Source organism: Myxine glutinosa, chromosome 1, assembly GCF_964187855.1.
Source record: "Myxine glutinosa chromosome 1, kmMyxGlut1.1, whole genome shotgun sequence".
Lineage (NCBI taxonomy): Eukaryota > Metazoa > Chordata > Myxini > Myxiniformes > Myxinidae > Myxine > Myxine glutinosa.
The window spans coordinates 1,217,478-1,242,241 of NC_136261.1; the positions used below are offsets into that span (position 1 = coordinate 1,217,478).

General features: G+C 46.0%; 1 protein-coding gene across 24 annotated transcripts in view; it reads right to left on the minus strand.

The window, feature by feature from the left end:
• The window catches only part of MRRF (mitochondrial ribosome recycling factor), a 183,155-nt gene extending 160,469 nt beyond the window's left edge, over nt 1-22,686 (minus strand). For 2 of the 24 annotated variants that reach the window (XM_078774318.1, XM_078773681.1), the window contains exons 1-3: nt 22,254-22,345; nt 20,176-20,298; nt 19,610-19,801 (exon numbers count right to left, since the gene is read on the minus strand). In XM_078774318.1, the coding sequence (XP_078630444.1) occupies nt 19,610-19,751 (142 nt within the window). In that variant the 5' untranslated portion in view covers nt 19,752-19,801; nt 20,176-20,298; nt 22,254-22,345. Of the gene's footprint in view, nt 1-19,609; nt 19,817-20,133; nt 20,299-22,253; nt 22,346-22,549 lie in introns of those variants that run through there. The other 22 variants (XM_068105944.2, XM_068105894.2, XM_078773591.1 and 19 more) reach the window with 21 other exon arrangements.
• Between the last annotated feature and the right edge of the window lie 2,078 nt (nt 22,687-24,764).

Below are 24,764 nucleotides of genomic sequence, written 5' to 3' on the forward strand. Positions count from 1 at the left end.
TAGTACGGGCATGCCCTAGTCTATCTATAATTCCATTAATCTCTGTGTGTTTGTATGTGTGTATGTGTGTATGTGTGTATGTGTGTATGTTTGTCTGTGACCGCTGTTTCTCGACAACCACGGGTCCGATATACTTTAAACTTGCCAGGTATATTGCTGGGGACCCGAGGATGTGCCTTTTCAAGGTTTGAAATTAATCGGACAAGTACTTACCGAGCTATGGCGATTTAGCCGTTCGCCGTTCGCTTTGGCGTTGCGAATGGACCAAACCATTGCATGTAAATAGAGGGGGGGGTTCTGTGGTCGTTGCGAATGGACCAAACCATTCATGTAAATAGAGGGGGGGGGGTTCTGTGGTCGTTACTGCCACGTGGTTTCAAAGTTTTTTTTTGTTGTTGTTGTTTGCACGCATGTTTTTTTGCACCCACGTACGGGCATGCCCTAGGATGTTTACACACACACACCCCTACACAAATTTTTTTTTTTTTTTTTTTTTGGCAAGGAACGGGCACCCACGTACGGGCACGTCCTAGCTTATATATAGTACGGGCATGCCCTAGTCTATCTATAATTCCATTAATCTCTGTGTGTATGTGTGTTTGTATGTGTGTATGTGTGTATGTTTGTCTGTGACCGCTGTTTCTCGACAACTACCGGTCCGATATACTTGAAACTTGCCAGGTATATTGCTGGGGACCCGAGGATGTGCCTTTTCAAGGTTTGAAATTAATCGGACAAGTAGTTACCGAGCTATGGCGATTTCTTTACCAAACACCGCAAGCCGTTCGCTTTGGACCAAACCATTTCATGTAAATAGAGGGGGGGGTTCTGTGGTCGTTGCGAATGGACCAAACCATTCATGTAAATAGAGGGGGGGGTTCTGTGGTCGTTACTGCCACGTGGTTTCAAAGTTTTTTTTTGTTGTTGTTGTTTGCACGCATGTTTTTTTGCACCCACGTACGGGCACGCCCTAGGATGTTTACACACACACACCCCTACACAAATTTTTTTTTTTTTTTTTTTTTGGCAAGGAACGGGCACCCACGTACGGGCACGTCCTAGCTTATATATAGTACGGGCATGCCCTAGTTATCTAAAATGCTGCACCAAGTTAAATATGTGGATTTATGGTAATAATCACTTCTTAACAAGTTGGTTTGTATGAACATAAACACTATTTATGCCCGTGATTTTCACGGGTTACCGCTATTGTTGTAGTAGTAGTAGTATGTTGTAGTGGTAGTATGTTGTAGTAGTAGTATGTAGTATGTTGCAGTAGTAGTATGTTGTAGTAGTATGTTGTAGTTATAGTAGTATGTAGTATGTAGCCTGGTGTTGGCTTAGCGGTTAGGGTGCCGGCTTGGGATCCTAGGATCCTGGGTTCGAATCCCGGTCGATTGCTGAATTAACGCCAGGGTGATTGACTCAGCCTGTCATCCTTCCGAGGTCGGCAAATTGAGTACCAGCTTTGCTGGGATGAATGGTCACGGTGTGTACCCCGATTTAGAATAGGTACACCGTATCCCTGCGCATCGTAAGAGGCAACCAACGGTTGGCGTCAGGAAGGGCATCCGGCCATAAAAGCATTGCCTCAAACAGGGAACCATGATTGTCATGGGGCCCGCAAGGCCAACCCCCGCTCTAGCGGGGAAAAATGGCCTTGAAACGATCATTCATTCATTAATTTTGTAGTATGTTGTAGTAGTAGTATGTTGTAATAATAGTATGTTGTCGTAGTAGTATGTTGTAGTAGTACAGTGTGGCCCCGTTATAACGCAATCGTTGAGGTCCTTAAAATGTCATAGTGAAAAAAGCGGGGTCGTGCTAAATCAGGGTTCAAGAAAATCAGCGTTCAAACTGACCCAATGTTGACCTAACATCCTAAAACAACAAATAAATACATTCAAGAATATTAGCAATCATCATTTACAGTTTATTTCTTTAAAAAATGATCGAGTGTTCCTTGCTTGAATGTAGCATGTCGCTGGCTGCGAGCGAAATCTAGAATGCTTCTGAGTTGGAGGATTTTTATGTGGTCACCTCCTGGGTCTCCAGCCAATGGAGGCTAGCCTTGAGGTGTTCAATGGCTTCAAACACTTTTGGGGGTGGGGGTGGAGGCTCTTCATTATCATCTTCTTGTGGTTCGAGAACTGGTACACTTGCCTCCGCTGGTGCTATAGTTACGTTACCGGTAAGGACGATCTCGGCGTCCGTCAGGTGCTCATATGTTGGGCATTCGTCGTCGGCAGAGTGCCACTGGTGTAGCTCTTCTTTGCTCCATTCAGACATTGGAAGGCCTTCTGAGCGAGCTTGAACAAACCACTCGTACAGGGAGTCATCGTGGCTGACATCTTTGGCTGTCTTCAGGCGTTTGGCTTTTAGTCCTGCTTCTTCTTCAACTTTGCAAAGCGAAGCACCTAACCTTTCTTCTCGAGCTTTCCAGCCACGAAGTGTTGATTCCGGTATCCCGAGGCCTCGTGCAACTTGAGTTTGACTTTTCGTCTTGATCGCGTCAAGTGCGTGAAGCTTATCTTTCACAGAAAAATATTTTCTTTTTCTAGCAGTTTGTTCCCATTTCCGGAAGAAGTTCCGGAAAGAGCAAAAAAAAAAAAGGTCCAATGACTCATCGTATTATATCCGAATTTGCGTTAAATCGGGGCGCATAAAATCGGGGTTTCACTGTATTAGTATGTTGTAGTATTAGTATGTTGTAGTAGTAGTATTGTAGTATGTAGTATATTGCAGTAGTAGTATGTCATAGTAGTAGTAGTATGTTGTGTGTTGTATGTAGTAGTAGTATGTTGCCACTTCAGCCTTTGTTTTTCATTAGCAGGAAATCGGTAGAAAGACAGTTCTTGGTTGGTTTCTGATCTATTTACACACTCAGGAACGCAACACTGCGACATGACCGAGCACTTTTCTCACTGAGTCCAGCTGGTGTTTGGCTCCAGTGGTTTTGTGTTTGGACCCAGAAGCAGAATTATGACTTAATAAGAAGCAGAAGCAGAATAAGTCACACTTACCAAGAGGATATTATTGGAGGGAAATTTGCAAATTCTGATCTACTTTGGGAATCTGTCAAACAATATTCACATTTGGGATTGACAATATTGTCCGATTCATGTCAATATTGACATGAATGGGACAATATTGACATTTCTCATTGCAAGAAGCTTTGTGAAAGTTTGACCAAAAGACTGGATAATTTAAAGAAAGCAACGGGACAAGCTATTCCATACTGAATTGTACAGTTATTTCTGCAGGTTCTGGTGTTTTTTTTAATGGATGGTAAAGTAATTATGACAAGAAAAGTAAAAAATTGACTTGGCTCATTTTTTTTTGCCCCGGAGTGCACAATCTTTTAAAAGGAATCATCACAGAAACAATGTAGCACCACCTAGCACAACAGGAAGGCCAAGAGGCAGAGCAGAGGGGATGCAAGAGAGGATGTTACGGAACAATAGACCACCTATTACTAAACAAGGCAATAATCGAAAATTGCAATATGAGAAGAACCAAATTGTCCACAGGATGGATAGACTATATAAAAAAAAGAAGCTTTTGACAGTGTCCCACATGATCATGGATGATAAAGTGCATTCAAATGTACAAGATAAATCCCCAAATAACTCAACAACTAACAACTTGTAGCGGTTACCGCTGGATGCACACAATCGCCTTGCACCGGCCAGAACACGGCCAGACGCGCCTCTCCCGGGCATGCCCGGACTCACTGTTCCCGGGCACGCCCGAACCTCCCGGGCATGCCCGCTCTCGCCTTTCCAGGGCTCGCCCAGAGCGTCCGGGCATGCCCGCTATCGCCTTTTCAGGGCTCGCCCAGAGCGTCCGGGCATGCCCGCTATCGCCTTTCCAGGGCTCGCCCAGAGCGTCCGGGCATGCCCGCTATCGCCTTTCCAGGGCTCGCCCAGAGCGTCCGGGCATGCCCGCTATCGCCTTTCCAGGGCTCGCCCAGAGCGCCCGGGCACGCCCAGCCTCGACTTGCCAGGCCGCAGCCAAACACGCCCGGGCAGGTCCAGACTCGCCTTTCCAAGGCTCGCCCTTGACACCCGGGCATGCCCGGTATAGCTTTTGCCGGGCAAACTTCCCGACATAAATGTGTATATATATTGCTGCCCGATAAACGGGCTGGTCAGAATACCTGAGCTGTTTTGTTTCAATAAAGCAACTCGGACGAATTCCGTCTTTGGTCGCGTCAATTCTTTCGACTCGCGTTGGAGCGCAGTTCCTTCAAACTCAAGCTAATTGAGAAAGCCATGGATCTATAGAATACCACACTAATCCTGCAGCACTAAGAAGGAAAGATTAAAATACCAGGAGTAAAGATACAATGCAGGATCTTCCAAGGAGGCAGCCTTTTTCCTCTCCTGTTTTGCCTGGCCTTGGACCCACTAAGTAACCTCATTAATGAGCAAGGACACGGATACACCCTACTATCCAATAAAAGAACATCCAAGGAAACAAGAAAGGTGACACATCTACTCTATATGGATGATTTAAATCTCTTTGCACAGAATGATGAAAAATTGACAGAACAACTGAAAATAGTGAAACGGTTCACCGACGACATCCAAATGGAATTTGGCCTAGATAAGTGTCCCAAGTGCACATTTGTACAAGGTAAACCAACAAAAACGGACAACATAAAAATCGACCTATATACAACAATACAGGAGCTAGACTATGAAGCATCTTACAAATATCTTGGAGTAGAAGAGGGACACCAAATTTGTCATAAAATGCGCAAAACAATTATCAAGGAATAGCTGTGTAGAACGAGGCTGATCCTGAAAATATACCTCACCCCAAGAAACGAAATCAAAGCCATAAATCAACTAGCCGCACCAGTGTTCCAGTACAGCTGAGGAATAGTAAACTGGCCACAAGTGGATATCAAAAAACTAGATATCAAAACAAAGAAACTCCTCACTATCAACAAAATGTTCCACAAAAATCAGTGCATCCCAATAATGTACCTGCCGAGGAAAGAAGGAGGTAATGGCGACCTGATGGAACAAAATCAAGAGCACAGAGCGACGATTGTAGAATTAGCAAAATACAGGATGAGCCAGAAAGTCATTTTTGAAATTTGTGTGAAGAAAATAAAAAATTGTATTTCAAAATAAATTCATTTATGATATTGAAGTACATAACATGCATTTTTATTATTTCTATTTTTTACTGATTTAGTTTAATTTTTTTCATATTCATATTCATATTCTATTTTTGCAGGCCGAACACTTGAGTGACCATGTGGAACTGGTCGGGTGAAGAACGCGCTTTCGCTATCAAAGCTTTTTACAAGAATAATGATAGTGCAACTCCTGCACAACGTCAATTCAAACTCCATTTCAATGTTCAACGTCATGGAAATGTGCCGTCTGTTCGTGCTATCAAGTTATGGGTTCAGAGGTTTGAGAGGACCAGTTCAACCTTAAAAGAGAAAGGGCCGGGAGCACCCAAATCAGTAAGAATGGCACAAAACATTGAGCGTGTAAGGGAGTCAGTTTTGAGACGTCTGCATCACTCCAGCCGAAACCATGCATCAGCCTTAAGAATTTCTCAAATTTGACTACGCCGCATATTGCATAAGGATTTAAGCTTTTATCCCTATCAAATTCAAACTGTTTAGGAATTGAGCCAAGATGATGAGATTGCCCACAATAAATTTTGTGAAGGAATGCTTTCATTTATGGACAGAAATGAAAACCAAAACATTGCTATCAATTTGTTCATGTCTGATGAAGCACATTTTCATCTGTGTGGCGATTGTCAACAAGCAAAATACTCGTTTTTGGGCAGCCGAAAACCCAAGAGAAATGCACACGAAACTGTTACACAGTCCCAAAGTCACAGTGTGGTGTGCACTTTCATCGTTCGGCGCATAGGGCCTTCCTTCTTTGAGAACGATAACGGAAATGCCGTCACTGTTACTGCAGCTCGATATACCGATATATCGGTATATCGAGCTGCGGCATCATCTCATCATGGCATCTCATCATCTTGGCTCAACTCCTCGATATACCGATATCGGTATATCGAGCTGCAGTAACAGTGACAGCATTTCCGTTATCATTCTCAAAGAAGTAAGGCCCTATGCGCCGAACGACGAAAGTGCACACCACACTGTGACTTTAGGACTGTGTAACGGTTTCATGTGCATTTCTCTTGGGTTTTCGGCTGCCCAAAAACGAGTATTTTGCTTGTTGACAATCGCCACACAAATGAAAATGATGGTTTCTAATTTCCTTTCCAGAGAATTAAACAGATTTGCAGAAGTGAGCCCAATTACGTGGTTTCAGCAAGCTGGTGCAACCTCCCACATCGCCAGAGTGTCTATGACTACTGTAAGGGCGCTCTTTCCAAAGCTTGTCATTTCCAGAAATGGCGATATTCCATGGCCAGCGAGGTCACCCGATTTGACTGCATGTGATTATTTATTGTGGTCATATCTAAAGGACAAAGTGTATGTTAACCGTCCACAAACTCTTCATGAACTTAAGGAAAACATCAGAAGCGAAATCAATGATATTGACATGGCCATGTTGCAGAACGTCATGAATAATTGGCGTCCAAGATTGGAGTAATGTGTCAGACGAAATAGTGCGCATCTCCTAGATGTTCTTTTCCACAAATAAATGGCATGTTATGTACTTCACTTTCTTGTAAAAAATTGTTCTGAAATGCAACTGTTTATTACCTTTACACGTTTTTTTTTTGTTTTTTTTGTATACTGAATCGAGGCTCGTGAAAGAGCTAACATTTATTTCACAAACAAATCAACCAGACAAACAAAATATATAAAAAGAGGGAGCGGAAGACAAGATGGGGAGAGCAGGGGAAGCACACAAACATAACATTTGAGAGCAGGGAGATGTGTGGGAGGGAGAGGGCTTGGGGGGAGGAGGCGTGGGAGGGAGAGGGCTTGGGGGGAGGAGGCGTGGGAAGGGGGGGGGGGGGAGAAGTATAAAACACAAGGACACCAAAAGGACTTCCAGGACAGAAGTTAGTATTTCACAAAAGTGGATTTGGGGTGAAATTAGCGGGGGTAGAAAAGATCAAGGTTTTGGATGGGGGAAGATAAGAGATGGTGGTGAACAGCTGTTTTAAAGACCTGGAGGGTGGAGTGGGATTGAAGAGAGTGAGGGAGTTTGTTCCAGAGGTGGGAGAAAAGAGGAATGAAGGAGTGAAGGTGAGCAGAGAGTCTTGATTTTGGCAGTTTAACCATAAGAGGGTTGCAGGCAGATCTTGTGCGACCTGTAGGAATATTTGGGGGACAGAGCCCAGAGAGAGCTAGTGGGGGCAAGGCCAGAGAGGAGTTGGTAAAAGACGGAAAGCCCACCCACCTGCTTGCGGTGAGTGAGTGAAAGGCCCTTGGAGTTAGCTTCATCGCGGGACATTCCAATGATTCTTAACGCTTTGGTTTCAACAGCGTGAAGACGAGCTCGGTGAGGCAGGAGCACCAGCCCAGAGGGGAGAGCAGTATTCCATTGAGCTGCAGATGAAAGCCTTGTATGTGGTGAGAAGCTCAGGTGTGCCGAGGAAGGACTTCGCACGACGGAGGATGCCCAGTCGGCGACTGGCTTTGAAGGCCAGATTTGAAATGTGGTTTTCCCAGGAAAGATCATGGCAGATAGTGAGACCCAAAAGCTTGAGTGACAGAACTTCTTGGAGAGGATTATTCAGAAAGTGGATGGGAGGGTTGTCCAGTCGGTCTTTTCGGAGAGACATCGTAAGAGTGTGAGATTTGTCAGGATTGAAAGACATGTTCCACTTGTTTGCCCAGTCTGTGATTTTGTCCAGGTCTGCAGAGAGTGAGGAGGCTGCAGACTGCCGATCTGAGGGATGAGGAATGGAGCGACAGAGAGTAGAGTCATCAGCAAAGAGATAGAGAGGATTTTCAAGAGAGTCAGAGAGATCATTGATGAAGACCAGAAAAAGCACAGGGCCCAGAACACTGCCTTGGGGAACTCCAGCCTGAACAGGAAGAGGAGATGAGAGAAACCCATTCAGGGCCACACGTTGACTACGACTAGAGAGGAAGTCCGCCAGCCATGCGTGGAGATATCCATGGATACCAAAGAGGAGAGTTTGGTGAGCAGAGCAGGGTGCCAGACCGTATTGAAGGCACGTGATATGTCAAGGGAGACAACTCTAATTTCCTGTTTGGCATTGAGGACCTACATCCATTGTTGAGGAAGCAGAAGCAGCATGTCCAGAGTAGAGTGACCAGGTCTGAAACCAAATTGATGATCAGAGATCAAGCCATTGGAGAAGAGGAAAGATTTCATATCTGAAGCAATGATGGATTCCATGACTTTGCTGATAATTGGGAGAAGGCTGATTGGTCTGTAGTTGCTAGGATCTGTTTTTGCACCTTTTTTGTGCAAAGCGGTGATGTTGGCTGATTTCCAAGCAGATGGCAGATGACCTTGAGCAAAAGAGAGGGTGAAGAGAACAGAGAGAGGGAGTGAAAGAGCGGAACAACAGGCTTTTAGGACCCGTTGGCTGATGCCGTCAGGTCCAGTTGCAGAATCAGAGTCGAGGGTTGACAGAAACTTTTCCACCTTGTCAGGAGGAAAGGACACAGAGTCCAGGAGCAGCTGGATACGACTGAGTACAGTGGGTACAGAGAGGGATGGGTTTGGGACACAAGATTTAGAGGCAAACACAGAGTTGAGGCATTCAGCTTTTTCACGTGCGGAGTCAGCCGTGTAGCCCTTTGAGGTGAGGGAGGGGATGGAGGGGGAACAAACACCAGAAACAGATTTGACCAGACACCACCAGGATTTGGAAGAGGGAGACAGATAAAAGAGTTCAGTCTTGAGAACGGAGAGATATTGTTTCCTGGCTCTCCTGAGGGTGGACACACACTTGTTTCGGGCTTCGTGAAAGGAAATGAGATTTCCTTCCATTGGATTTGCTTTCCAGGAGACGAAAGCAAGTTGTTTCTGGGCAACAGCCTCACCACAAGATTCCGTGTACCATGGACGGGAGGAAGGGTATGACAACTGAAGACGAGATGGGATAAATCTGTGCATGAGAGAGAGCAATTTCCTTTGGAAGAATTCCCAGGATGAGTTGATGTCAGAGGCGGGAGAGATGGGAGACCAGTCCAGATGATTGATGGCTGCTTGAAGACCGTGCCAGTTGGCCTGAGTGAAATGCCAGACTCGTCGACGCTGAGGAGGCTCTCTGAGAATGGTCAGAGAGATGCCCACTTTAACAAGCACATGATCAGATGAGCCGATTGGAGCAGAAGAAGAGTAGCAGACATTTTCAGGGAAGTTAGTCATAACCAAGTCCAGAAGAGAAGATGATCCGTTGACTGAGATCCGGGTCGGGAAATTGACAGATTGTGTCAGTCCCAGTGAGTCGCATAAGTCCTTTGCTGAAGAGCCATGGCTGGTGAGAGAGGTACCCACACCCAGCCAACTGGCATGGCGACAATTGAAATCACCACATATGAGGAAGAGAGAGTTGGGATGGGTAGATAGAAGTTGGTTCATATTATCAGACAGCGAAATGTAGATGGAGTCATCACTGTTTGGTGGACGGTACAACACACATAGGAACAAAAGGTGGGAGCGAAGGGGAAGCCGCAGCCAAAGGTATTCCTGGGGGTGAGGTGGAGAGAGGGCAGTGCAGGGCGAGTGAGGAAGAGAGTTTTTTTATAAAGATAGCAACCCCACCTCCAGGACGAGGGTCAAGTCAAGACGTCGGTCAAGGTCAAGACGAAGGTCAAGCTTTGCCTCCTCGACCTTGGCCTCGTACTCGTCCCTTCGCTCCTGCCTGGCATGGCTCTGAAGTACTCCGCCGCAAGGCTTCTTCTGCTCAATACCCGCTCCACCCCATCATGCATCTCTGCCATCAAATCAAATGGACTCCTCCGACGACCCAGGTACATTCACCGTGGCTCCGGTCGCAAGTTTGTTTATTTGCAATCAGGTCACTCCATCCCCGTCCTCTGGTCGGCTCAGCGCACTCTCACTCTTCGTCCCAGCGCACCTGGTCACAGCAACCCACACGATCGCACCTCTTGCCTACGAACCCTGGCTAAATCACCTGAATTCATCCCTGCTGTTCAAAACAACATCAAGCTCACCCTGTTCAACACCCGGTCCCTCAACAATAAATGCCTCATCCTGAACGAATACATCCTGGATAACAAACTGGACTTTCTCTGTCTCACCGAAACCTGGCAACAACCTCTGGACTACTACACACTCAACCTCACCACACCCAATGGATATTCCTACGTCAATAAACCACGCTCGGAGGGCCGAGGTGGTGGAATTGCCGTTATCCACCGTCAAGACATCAAGACCAACCTCATCTCCATCTCATCTGCTCCATCATTTGAACACCTGGCTTTAAAACTCTCTGGTCACACGCAGTCAGTCATGGCTGTCGTCTACCGCCCTCCCAAACCACACCCATCATTCCTGTCTGACTTCTCCTACTTTCTGACCCAGCTATGTTCCCTCTCCCCCTCAATCCTCCTCCTTGGTGATTTCAATATCCACATGGACTCCACTGACTCCACAATAACCACTGACTTCACTGATTTACTCACCTGCTTTAACCTCACTCAACATGTCGACTTTCCTACCCATATCCGTGGTCACATTTTGGACCTTGTCTGCTCCACTGGATTAAATTTGCACCATCTCTATGGCTCCGACCTCACCCTCTCTGACCACTTAGCCATCACTCTGACCATCAACATCCCCGCCCCAACACCAAGGCATTATCGCACAATCAACTTCCGTAAGCTAAACGCTCTTTCACCTACCTCATTCTCATCCACCCTCTCTGAAAAAATGTCCACTTCTCCCTTCATTGACCTCCACACCCCTTCCGACCTCACTGACTACTACAACCACACTCTCTCCTCCTGCCTTGACCAGCTTGCGCCTGTAAAAACCAAAACAGTTTCTTTCACCCATTCTGCTCCCTGGTTTACCCCTGAACTCCACCTGATGAAAACTCGTGCTCGCCAACTTGAAAGACTCCGCAATAAAACGGGTCTCACAGTTCACTCCCAAGCCTACAAGGACCACATACAACACTACAAAGATGCCCTCTCCCGCGCCCGCTCTGCCTACTACTCTCAAATTATCCACTCTGGCTCCGGAAACCCAAAAGCACTCTTCTCGACAATAAACAAACTCCTCCGCCCCCTGAACACCACCACCCAGTCATTCACAGTAGACAACTGCATCTCCTTCCTCTCTTTCTTCCAACGCAAAATTGACAACATCTACAACAGCTTGACCACCGCCGCACCCGCTCCCCCTCCAACCACCTGCCCCCCCTTGTCCTGCCATCCCCTGTCTCGGTTCTCCCCAATCTCTCCTACTGACCTCTCTGAACTCCTCATAGGAATGAAAACTGCCACCTGCACTCTTGACCCCATCCCCTCCAGCTTTGTCAAAGCCTCCCTCCCTGCTCTCTCTCCACTTATCATTGCAACAATAAACTCCTCCCTGTCTACAGGCATCGTCCCACCTTCCCTCAAAATTGCTGCTGTTACCCCCATTCTAAAAAAACCTGGTCTAAACCCTGACACCCTAAACAACTTCAGACCCATCTCCAACCTACCCTTTCTGTCAAAAGTTTTGGAACGTGCTGTAGCCACTCAACTCAAACATCATCTCTCTGCCAATAACTTGTATGAAACATTCCAATCCGGATTCCGCTCCAACCACAGTACTGAAACTGCTCTCCTCAAAATCACCAACGACCTTCTCCTCTCCTCTGACGCTGGCAACCTCAACATTCTCGTCCTCCTCGACCTCAGCGCTGCCTTTGACACCATCGATCACACTATCCTCCTCACCCGACTTGAATCCACCTTTAACGTCACCGGCACTGCCCTCTCTTGGATTAAATCATACCTCTCTGACAGATGCCAGTTCATCTCCATCAATAACTGCAAATCTCCCACTGCTCCCCTCCCCCAAGGTGTCCCCCAAGGTTCAGTTCTTGGCCCCCTCCTCTTCATCCTTTACCTGTCCCCGCTCGGTCACTTAATCCGCCGTCATGGTCTCCAATTCCACTGCTTCGCCGATGACATCCAGCTTTTCATCTCCACCAAGTCCGTCTCCACCGACACCCACTCTATCCTGACAAACTGCATCACTGAAATAAAATCCTGGCTTCAAATCAACTTCCTCAAGCTTAACTGTGATAAATCTGAAATAATCATCATTGGCCCAAAAACGCTCACAAAATCCACCCATAACTTTGCCCTCAACATCGACGGTATCCCAGTATCCACCTCCCCTCACATCCGGAATCTTGGCGTCATCTTTGACCAAACCCTTTCCTTCGACAAATACACTAAACAGATCACAAAGTCAGCCTTCTTTCACCTGAAAAACATTGCCCGTCTCCGCTCATCCCTCTCCTCCACGGCTGCAGAAACCCTCATCCACGCCTTCATCACCTCCCGTCTGGACTACTGCAATAGCCTCCTCTATGGTTCACCCTCAAAAATCACCAATAAACTCCAATACATTCAGAACTCCGCTGCCCGTCTACTCACTCATTCCCGGACCCGTGACCACATCACCCCCGTCCTTTACAAGCTTCACTGGCTCCCCATCCCCCAGAGAATCCAGTACAAAATCCTCCTCCTGACATACAAAGCCCTCCATAACCTGGCCCCATCCTACCTGGCTGACCTCCTCTCCAGACACACTCCCACCCGCAACCTCCGCTCTGCTGGTACCAACCTCCTGACCCCCTCCATCCGGACCAAATTCAGATCCTGGGGGGACAGGGCCTTCTCCATCGCTGCTCCCACCCTCTGGAACTCACTACCTCACACCATCAGAGACTCCTCCTCACTCACCACATTCAAAACATCACTAAAGACCCACCTGTTCAACGCTGCATTCAACATTCAACCCACAGCATTTAACCCCTGACTATCTCTTCTCCTTCTCCCTCCTTTTGCTTTAAATATTTCCCTATTGATTCTTGTCTTGTCTTTTTGATTCTTGTCTTATATATATGCCGTATATCGCTGCTGTTTGTTTTCTTGATTCTTGTCTTTTTGCAATTGTTGTTTTCATGTATTGTTATGCATTATGTTTTCCACTCTGTCAAAGCGCCTTTGGGCTTCTGGAAAAGCGCTATACAAAATAAATGAATTATTATTATTATTATTATTAAGTCTATCATACCGGAGGAGGGAGTAAACTGGGAGAGATACCAAGGAATCAGAGACATCATGAAGGAGGAAAGTTTCTGTTAAGCAGATCACGTCTGGTTTGTCAGAAGCAACCTGTATGGAGAGATCAGTCAAGTTTCAGCGAAGGCCCCGGATGTTTGAGGTTCATACCGTTAATGAAGAGGAAGGGGGAGCATCGGATACAGAACAGGGGGGGGAGGGGTAGGGTAAGATGTGGAAGAGGAGGAAGAGGTAGGGAGAGCTGTTGAAGGTGTGTCAGAGATTTCAGAATAGCTTGGAGAAAGGGAAGAATGGGGCGGACAAAAGGTTTGATGGTGATTGGGTGAGGCACAGTGAGGTGTTATTTGAGGAGGGGGAAGAGCGAGGCAGAAGGTTGGGGGAGATGAAGGTGAAAGTTGGAAGGGGGAAGAAGCGGGGAGAACGCTTTGAGGAGGAGGGGTGAGAGGGGAGTCTAGGAGGGAGGAGCGAGGGAGAGTCTCGGAGGGGAGGGGTGTGGGGGGAGTTTAGGAGGGAAGGGGAAAGGGGGGAGATTTTAAAGGGATGGGTGATGTCGAAGATTCGGAGGGGAGGGGCAAGGGGGACTATTTGAAAGAGATGGGTGATGGGGAAGATTTGGAGTGGAGGGGCAAGGGGGTAGATTTGGAGGGGAGGGGTGATGGGGAAGTTTTGGAGGGGAGGGGTGATGGGGAAGTTTTGGAGCAGAGGGGTGATGGGGAAATTTTGGAGGGAAGGGGGGATGGGGAAGATTTGGAGGGGAGCGGCAAGGGGGAAGATTTGAAAGGGATGGGTGATGGGGAAGATTTGGAGGGATGGGGCAAGGGGGAATATTTGAAAGAGATGGGTGATGGGGAAGATTTGGAGGGGAGGGGAGGGGCAGGGGGGTAGATTTGGAGGGGAGGGGTGATGTGGAAGTTTTGGAGGGGAGGGGTGATGGGGAAGTTTTGGAGGGGAGGGGTGATTGGGAGGTTTTGGAGGGGAGGGGTGATGGGGAAGTTTTGGAGGGAAGGGGTGATGGGGAAGATTTGGAGGGGAGGGGTGAAATTGGATTTTGAAAAGTGTACGATTAATGGGAAACGAACATTTATTGCAAAATGAGTTTCTTGAGACCTTCGAGTCAAAAATACGTTTGAGGACGCTGAAGGAGGGGTGAAATGCAGGAGAGTTTCGGGAATGTAGAAAAGAGGAACTGTAAGAGATGGAAAAAAATTTTGGAATGAATAGATTTGGTGGGTAAGTCGAAAGCATCCTTTTATAGAAGAAGAAGAAAAAGGTGTTATAATATTTGACAGAATACAGTTCTTCAGGGGAAAGTTTAAACATTTTTAACAACGTGATCACGTGATCACGAACAACGTGGTCGAAGAATGAACGAACAAATAAGAACAACGAATAAACGAACTAGAGCAGAGCAGGAAATGTTTTTTTGGGGGTTTTTTTTTCTGAGTTGAGATTTTAAACAAGGAAGTATGGGGTGAAAGACTCGGACAAAAAACAGGGAACGAAAGTAATTGCAGCGCAATCGACGAACCGCTGAGAGAAAAACAAGGCCCTGGGGTTGGACACGGAAACCTACTAAGCCTCAGAATACGCGACACGAATTAACCGACGATTTTGTATGCAGGTACGAAAAATCAACACCGAGAATCTTACCAAAGACACACCACAAGTACACACACCGAAAGACAGATACACCCATGACAAAAACACAACTGTGAAAAAATTACTTAACTTCGAAAGTGTGAGCGCATGGACAGCCTCGAAAGAAACGTGACCTCCAATCTTGCGCATGCGCAAGGAGTGTTAAAAATAACCATATTTCTGGCTCATGCTGTACATGCAATGGTCAACAGACTACCGAATACAATTTGTGAACAAGCATGAACACAACAAGCCACAAAAGGTATCTCTCACTCACTTTGTAAAAAAAATTCCAAAAACAGGTGCGATTATATGTCAAATGCCAAACCAAAACAGCAACAAATACAGCTCCAACGATTGCAAAAAAAGACAAAATAAAAATACAAGATAAAATACCAGCAGATCTATAAAATACCAGGAGAAAGACAAAAGAGCAGCGAGATATAAAAGAAAAAAAAGAGTTGGACAGAATTGGGATAGACAAAGAAGTATCACTGGAACGGCTCAGAAGAGGTCAGCTCAACTTGGACAGAGAACAAATCATTATTAATGCCTACGACCAAGGACACTACACCAATGCCTTTAATAATATGGCGGGACTGAGTCAATTGGACAAGTGTAACTTCTGCAAGGTCGAAACAGAAAGTACGAGCCACCTCCTGTCAGGCTGTAAATAAAACTCAGGTCAGAACACTTGTAGAGTGTACACTTGTAGAATGTAGAATAAAATAAATAACACAAGATGTTACCACTTGTAGAATGAAACAAGATGTTACCATATTAGTGAGCATGTTACTGTATTAGTGAACAAGATGTTACCATATTAGTGAGCATGATTTTACCATAGTGGTGAGCAAGATGTTACCGTATCAGTGAGCAAGACATTGCTGTATCAGGGAGCAAGATGGTACCATGTTAGTGACCAAGATGGTACCATATTAGTGAGCACGATGTTACTGTATTAGTGAGCGAGGTGTTACCATATTCGTAAGCAATATGTTACCATATTAGTGAGCACAATATTATCATATTAGTGAGCAAGATGTTGCCATATTAGCGAGCAGGATGTTGGTCCTGTGACCGTCTCAGGGTCTTGTTTAAATACTGGGTCAGAGATAGGTTATCACCAGAGCGAGGAACCCTGTGCTAACACCATTTGTAATTTGTGTAATGAAGGAAGCAGGTGTTGCAAGGTGTTAGGTATTCACAGTTAACCAGTGAATCGAGAGCTGTGGGGTGTTACTTATGGTGCTTTTCCACCACGGTACCATACCGTACCGTACTGTACAATGGTGCCATATTAGTGAACAACAATGTACGTAGAGTAATCCACTGGCACATCTGCAGAAATTTCAATATCCCAGTTCCACAAAACTCTTGGATTTTTGTTTACGATACTGTATAAATGTTGTTTTGTGTGTACCCTGGTTAGAATAAGTACACCGTATCCCTGCGTGTCGTAAGAAGCGACCAAGAGGGTTGGCGACAGGAAGGGCATCCGGCCATAAAAACATTGCCTCAAAAGGAGAACCATGACAATTACAACTACATATGGGCAGGGTACAGCCCGAAGTGGCGATCGGTTTCTGACGTTTGGGACATGGAATGTAGGAACAATGACAGGGAGATCAGGAGAAGTGGTGGAAGTATTGGTCAGAAGAAGAGTGGACATATGTTGTGTGCAAGAGACGAGATGGAAGGGAAGTGGTGTGAGAATGGTGAAGGGGAGGCAGGGACAGAAATACAAGTTTGTGTGGCAAGGGTGCCTGGAGGGCATGAATGGTGTTGGTGTCCTGTTTTCTGAGGAGTTTGTAGACAGTGTGGTGAGTGTGACGAGAGTGAGCGATAGGTTGATGATGGTGAAAATGATGATTGGAAAGCTCTTGGTGAACGTCATCTCGGGATATGCTCCGCAGGTTGGTCGGAGCGATGAAGAGAAGGACAAGTTCTGGTGTGTGATGGAGAAGCTGATGGAAAACGTGAAAGATGAGGAAGTTGTTGTGGTAGGAGGAGACCTAAATGGACATGTGGGAAGGAGTATGGACGGTTTTGAGGGAGTTCATGGGGGTTACAGATATGGTTTGAGAAATGGAGAAGGTGAAAGGATTTTGGAGTTTGCTGATTTGTTGATTTGTAATACTCAGTTCCAGAAAGAGGATAATAAGCTTGAGTCGACGACAACCGTTGACTACCTGATGGTGCGTAGGCGAGATAGGGGGCACCTCCGGGACACAAAGGTGATCCCGGGGGAGGAGGCTGTTTCATAGCACCACTTGGTTGTCTGCGACATAAGGGTGAAAGGTGCGAGGAGAGCTCGGCAGGTAAAGTACCAACCGAGAATGAAGGTGTGGAGGTTGAAAGTGGTGACAGTGAGGGAGGCATTAAAAGAGAGGCTGAGTAGGGTAGAGGATGATGTGGTTGAGCTTGAACGTGGTTGGATGTCAATGAAAGATAGTCTGTTGGGAGCCATTGGTGAGGTATGTGGATGGACAAAAGGACCACCGAGGCACTCGGAAACATGGTGGTGGGATGATGAAGTTGGAAAGAGGATTGACGAGAAGAGGAAGAAGTTCAAAGAATGGCTGGCAGAAGGCAAAGGGTACGGGAGCAGAAAAGGCAGAGCATGAAAGTTATAAGGCAGCCAATACGGCTGCAAAGAAAGAGGTAGCAAAGGCACAGGAGGCATTTAGGAAAATGTTCGGAGAACGCTTGGATTCGGAAGAGGGTCAGAGAGCGGTATTCAGGATTGCAAAGCAGATAGCGAAAGAGAGGTGTGATGTGATGGGGGTGAGTTGCTTGAAGGATGAAGTGGGACAAATCGTTGTCGACCCAGATGGAATTAAAGGAAGATGGAAAAGATATATGGAAATGCTGTTGAATACAGAGAATGAATAGGTTGGCAACATAGAGAGTAACCCAGTTTTAGGACCGGCAGAGAAGATAACTGAGAAGGAAGTTGAGGAAGCGATAAAAGCAATGAAGAGTAGAAAAGCGGGAGGGCCGACGGGAGTTGTGGGAGATATGTTGAAGGCAGCAGGAAGTTGGGGTGTGAAGAGAATGACAGAGATCTGTAATCTGGCGGTGAAAGAAGGACGCATTCCAGTGGATTGGGAACTGAGTACCCTCGTCTCTCTATACAAGGGGAAAGGTGACCCTCTGGAGTGTGGCTCGTACCGAGCGATAAAGTTATTGGAGCATGGAATGAAGGTATTGGAAAGGGTGTTGGAGAGGAGGATAAGGAAGAAGGTGAAGATCGACGAAATGCAGTTTGGATTTATGCCAGGAAGAGGAAAGACAGACGCGCTCTTTGTTGTGAGGCAGTTGCAGGAGAAGTACATGGAGAAGAGGAAGAAGTTGTTTCTTGGGTTTGTTGATCTGGAGAAAGCATTCGATAGGGTTCCACACGAAGTATTGACATGGGCATTGAGGAAGTTAGGAGTGGAGGAATGGTTGATCAGAATAGTGATGGCAATGTACAAAAGAGCGCGCACAGCTGTAAAGACGAAGGACGGGAACAGTGGTGAGTTTGAGGTGAAGGTGGGAGTGCATCAGGGGTCGGTACTAAGTCCACTACTATTTGTAGCTGTGATGGAGGTGCTGGCTCAGAACGTAAAAGAGGGTTTACCATGGGAGTTGTTGTATGCAGATGATCTGGTGTTGATTGCGGAAAGTATGGATGGACTGAAGGAAAAGATGAACAAGTGGAAGGAATGTATGGAGACAAAAGGTCTGAAGGTGAATATAGGAAAGATGAAGGTGATGGCCAGTGGTAAAGCATGTGGTGAGGTGGAAAGAACTGGGAAGTGGCCATGTGCTTGCTGTGTGCAGGAAGGGTGTCGGAGTGAACTCCATTCAATGTACAATGTGCGCTGAGTGGGTTCATCAAAAATGTAATGGTCTGAGAGGGTCATTAACCAGTGTGGCAGCTACATTCAAATGTAAGGTGTGCACAGAGGGAGCTGCAGATGGAGGAAATGTTGAGTTGGATCTTGGAGACGGCATGAAGCTGGAAGGTGTGAAAACATTTTGCTACCTCGGAGACATGCTGAATGGAGAAGGTGGATCAGACTCGGCAACGGTTGCTGGAGTGTGATGTACATGGAAGAAGTTTCGGGAACTGAGTGGCGTGCTGATGATGAGGGGAGTGTCGTTGAAGCTGAAGGAAAAGGTGTATGCTGCATGTGTGAGAAGTGTTATGATTTATGGGAGCGAGACATGGGTAATGAACGTACAGCAGCAACGAAGGCTGGAAAGGGAGGAAATGCGAATGGTTCGGTGGACGTGCGGAGTATCGTTGAGAGAGAGGAAGACAAATGATGAATTGCGAAAGATGATGGGAATAGAGCCTGTGATTGATGCTGTGAAGAGGAACAGGTTGAGATGGTTTGGTCATGTGTTGAGGAAGGATGAAAGTGACTGGTTGAGAAGAGTGATGGAAATGAATGTAGAAGGAAGTGGAGGACGGGGAAGACCGAGAAAGACTTGGCTAAAGATGGTGGAAGAAGAAATGCGGGCAAGGGGGTTAACAAGGGGAGATGCAGAAAATAGGGCAAAATGGAGAAGACTGTCATGGGGACCGCAAGGCTAACCCCCGCTCTAGCAGGGAAAATGGCCTTAAAATGCATGTTGTTGTTGTTGTTGTTGTTGTATAAATGTTGTTTCGTACCAGATTTCCAAATCCAAATAACACAAAGAACAGCAGTCAGATATATCTACGATAGTGATGCACTCTTCATGCACAATTCCACTAACCTTTTCCCTTTTTAGCCATGTGACGGACCTGAAGAGCAACCGCTGTGCTGCCATAGGAACCATCTGTGAAGATGAGGAGTTGGCGCCCAGGCAGAACCGAAAGCTGGCAAAGCCGAAAGGTGCGATGCCACAAAGCTGCCATATCAACTCAAAGTTGCTGTCATACAAAGCACCTGTGTATACAGTTCGATTCTGCAAAATATGAAACTGGGAGGTGAAAAACGGATATTTGATTTACATGAACAGAAATAGATTTTTTTGTGTGTGTGTACAGAGTCAATGAACAGCAGAGAGGGAGAGGGGACACAAACAGTGGAGTTGCAAGGGGAGAATTTGCCAAACAATGGGTGTGGGGAGGAATGGGGGGCGGGAAAGGACGCATGTGCGAAAAACTGGAAACCTGGAAAGAGGAAGGCTTGGGTTGGTGTGGAGGGGGTTTGGGGAGAAGTATAACAAGGGTAGAAAAGATAATGGTTTTGGATTGTGTATGATCTGAGATGGTGGTGAACAGCTGTCCTGAAGACCTGGAGGGAAGAAAGACATTGCAGAGCGTGTGTGGAACAAACTTCCAGCTGTGAGAAAGTTGTTGTTGTTGTTGTTGTTGTTGTTGTTGTTGTTGTTGTTGTTGTTGTTGTATAGCCAGGTCAGTTCTCTTGAACAAGCCCACGGAACGGAGACAGCCCATTGATCTATTAGTGAGCACAATGTTACCATATTAGTGAGCAAGATGTTTCCGTATTAGCGAGCAAGATGTTACCATATTAGCAAGCAAGATGTTAGGTTATTAGTGAGCAAGGTGTTTCGGTATTATTGAGCACGGGGTTTCATTATTAGTGCGCAAGACGTTACGGTATTAGTGAGCATGCTGTTACGGTATTCGTGAGCATTATCTTCCAGTATTAGTGAACAGGATGTTCCCATATTTGTGAACAGGATGTTATCGTATTAGTGAGCAGGATGTTACTGTATTGGTGAGCAGGATGTTAGGGTATTAGCGATCAAGATGTTGCCGTATTAGCGAGCAAGATGTTATGGTATTAGCGAACAAGATGTTACGATATTAGCGAACAAGATGTTAGGGTATTAGTGAGCAAGATGTTACGGTATTAGTGAGCAAGGTGTTGCCGTATTAGTGACCAGGGTGGCATCATAATAGTGAGCACGATGGTGCTGCACTAGTGAGCAAGATGGTACCGTATTAGTGAGCAAGATGGTACTGTATTAGTGAGAAAGATGTTACTGTATCAGTGAGAAAGATGGTACCATATTAGTGAACAAGATGGTGCCATATTAGTGAGCAAGGTGTTGCCGTATTAGTGAGCAAGATGTTACCGTATTCGTGAGCAAGATGTTACGGTATTAGCGAACAAGATGTTACGATATTAGCGAACAAGATGTTAGGGTATTAGTGAGCAAGATGTTACGGTATTAGTGAGCAAGGTGTTGCCGTATTAGTGAGCACGATGGTGCTGCACTAGTGAGCAAGATGGTACCGTATTAGTGAGCAAGATGGTACTGTATTAGTGAGAAAGATGTTACTGTATCAGTGAGAAAGATGGTACCATATTAGTGAACAAGATGGTGCCATATTAGTGAGCAAGGGGTTGCCGTATTAGTGAGCAAGATGTTACCGTATTAGTGAGCAAGATGTAAACATATTAGTGTGCAAGATGTTACCATATTAGTCAGCAAGATGTTACTGTATTAGTGAGCAAGATGTTACTGTATAAGTGAGCATGATGTTACCGTATTCGTGAACAAGATGTTACTGTAGTGGTGAGCAAGATGTTACCATATAAGTGAGCATGGTGTTACCGTATCAATGAGATATGTTACTATATCAGTGAGCAAGACAGTGCCGTATTAGTGAGCATGATGGTACGGTATTGGTGAGCAATGTATTGCCATATTAGTGAGCAGGATGTTACCGTATCAGTGAGCAAGATGGTACCATATTGGTGAGCAAGATGTTACCATATTAATGAGCACGATGTTGTATTAGTAAGCAAGATGTTACCGTATCAGTGAGCAAGACGTTGCTGTATCAGTGAGCAAGATGGTACTGTGTTAGTGACCAAGATGGTACCATATTAGTAAGCAAGATGTTACCGTATTAATGAGCACGATGTTACCATATTAGCGAGCAAGATGTTGGCCCTGTGACCGTCTCAGGGTCTTGTTTATACTGGGTCAGAGATCGGTTATCACCAGAGCGAGGAACCCTGTGCTAACACCATTTATAATTTGTGTAATGAAGGAAGCAGGTGTTGCAAGGTGTTAGGTATTCACAGTTAACCAGTGAATCGAGAGCTGTGGGGTGTTACTTATGGTGCTTTTCCACCGCGGTACCGTACCGTACCGTACAATGTCGTACCGAACCGTACTGTACAGTGCCATACCGAACCGTACTGTACAGTTCCAAACCAAACTGTACCGAACCGTACTGTACAGTGCCGTACAGTACAGTGCCCTACTGTACAGCTCCGTACCGTACTGTGCAATGGAAAAGCGCCATAACTTACACACTTAGTGTTATGCAGTCCATGCAATAGGTGGCGCTGTTTACCACCTTGTACATTATATTACTCGATGAACATCATTCTGTTCCGTGCAAAACCGCCATGACAATTACTACGTTTCTTACGGATCCATCAGAATAGCGGCATCCCCAGCTACCGTACCGAACCGACCGTGTAATGGATACCAGGTCGTCGGTCCAAGATTGCTGTGTTGGTGCTGGGAACAAGCTGCTTGGTTAAATCCATCCCCTAAACTCATTCGCAATAATCATTCCTTCATACATTGACATTTCCAGAGACCAGGTGCTTCATATTGCATTCCAAACAAACAACGTTCGCCAAGCACGTGGCTTAAATAACTCCGTTAACTAACTACTCAACGTGAGGTAACCTGTGGACAGAAACTCCGGCAATTCCTTACCCCTTACCCCTTACCCTCGCAACACACGCAGCTCGGCGGCCGGTTCTTCCTTATTCCTTCGGCCTCGTTCGTCGTTCGTTTTCTCACCTCAGATCGCGCTGCTGCGTGTTGGCGCAGCGTGATGACGTCAGAACGTTATGATGATTGTAATTTCCCAAACGCACGCAAATTTAAGGAACGTCACATGTTAACCGCAAATTGTTTCAAAATTAAATATTACGTCGGAGTTCAACTAAAGCCAAATGGCTACGGAAGTAGCTAAAGAAGGAAGGAATAATATGTTACAACAAACCCCAAAACTACTGGGTCGGTTAAGCAGGTTGAACATAGAAAATCACAAAATAAACGTTTTATCACGAGTCCAAATTGGACTCGTCGATTAAAGTTATATTATACTTGTTGTTGTGATTATTTATTATTGACAAGTCAATCGATAAACGAAATAAAACTTCAGAAAGCTGAGAAATTTTTTTTACAAATAAAAGGTGAGAATGTGAATAAATTAAAAAAGAAGAATCAATCAAAGGCAAAAGTTACAATCCCATATCGAGTTTAAAGCGCACGGTGAGAATCCACAATGTAATTTGTCCATTCAAAGAATAAATACATTTCACCTCTCTCTCAATATTCTCAAACAAAGGAGAAAGAGGCGGTGCATCAATGTTGGGGTCGCTGTTCACTATCGTCTTATGTTAAGGAGAGGTAGTTGTTGTTTCAGAACAAGGGAGACGGGAAGGGATGGATGAACGCACTCAGGTTTAGAAGTTTGGGTTAAAAGTTGACAACGATTGCGAACGATCCAATATGTTTATTTCAGCCAATGTCAATGAATTGGGTTGGTCTGGGAAGAAGCAGAAGCAGAAGATTCCAATTAGGTAGTTGGCTTCCGGGTTAGGGATGAACGGGGCGGGGCGAGTCAGCGCTGCGCTATCTGTGATCCCTTGTTTATTGGTCATCTTAACTTATCGGGGCGTTGTGCAGTGTTACGACCTTGGGTCGAGGGCTCGGGGTACGGCCTATTGCTCCGGAGGTCGTAACTGATGTACCCGTTCGTGGGTCGTGCCGATTAAGCATTCAGATGTGACCGAGCAGTGTTATCCGAATGCTGACGTAAATTTGCACCCGGACTCACCGATACACAGCACGCAAATGTATGTCAATCCTGTAATTCATTGCAAATTCAAAACGTTGGAATGAATACAAATCCTTTACTCAGGATAAACCAAAACACAGGATATACAACCAGGCAATACAAAAACCATAGGAAAATCCTATGGACATGGGGTAAAGAATAGGTAATTAAATAAAGACAGACAAGCGCAAAGACAATACGGACAAGACAATCAAACGCCCCAACATATTTCCGTATGTAACCCCAAAGGGGGGGATGGGGTGGGGGGGGGAGGGGAAGCAAACTAACAAAATCATATTTGCCAGGGTATAAAGAAAAATCATAATGAAACGAGAAAGGGTGGGAGGATTCAGGCCTGTTTGAGATGACTTCCAGCGGCCCCGTCTCAGCCGCAGGTCCCAAAGAAGGCGCACTTGCAGCGGCCCCGTCCCAGCTGCAGGCGCAAAATATGGTGCCTCACCACCTTTCTCTCTCTCTCGGGACATGTCCTCCTACTTTGCTAAACAATGGATCAGAGCAACCCTTCCAACACCAGGAAACAGCACATTGTCTCAGGTTGGCCAAGACGATACTCGCTGAGCAGCACACGCATCTGCTCCCTCCTGCTTTGCTATACAACACCACATGCACCATGCCCCGATAAGCTCTCTTCCACACCAGTTCCTCACCCGTCCCTTCCACACAGATGGTGCCTCCAACTGGCAGTCCTCGATGGGGGGTTGGGGGGGAATCACTGAACTCCACAGGCCCTCACAGGCCGAGTTCCTTGTGGCAAATCCGGACGCACTTCGTGCCTTCGTTCCTGCCTCTCTCTCACCGACGAGCCTGCCTTTCTCCTCGGCCGTGCGCTTTCTCTTCTTTTCTCCCTTTCCTTCACAGACCACTCACTAAGTTCTCACGCATGAAATTATGTAGAGGCCTTGAAAGGGCAAATAAGGGAGATGAGGAAGGTCTTTTAACAGAAGAATGAAAATGAAATGGTAAGAAAATGGTAAGTTGCCCCCCCCCAGCTCTCTCTGGGCTTTGTCCCCCAAATATTCCTATAGGTCGCACAAGATCTGCCAGCAACCCTCTTATGGTTAA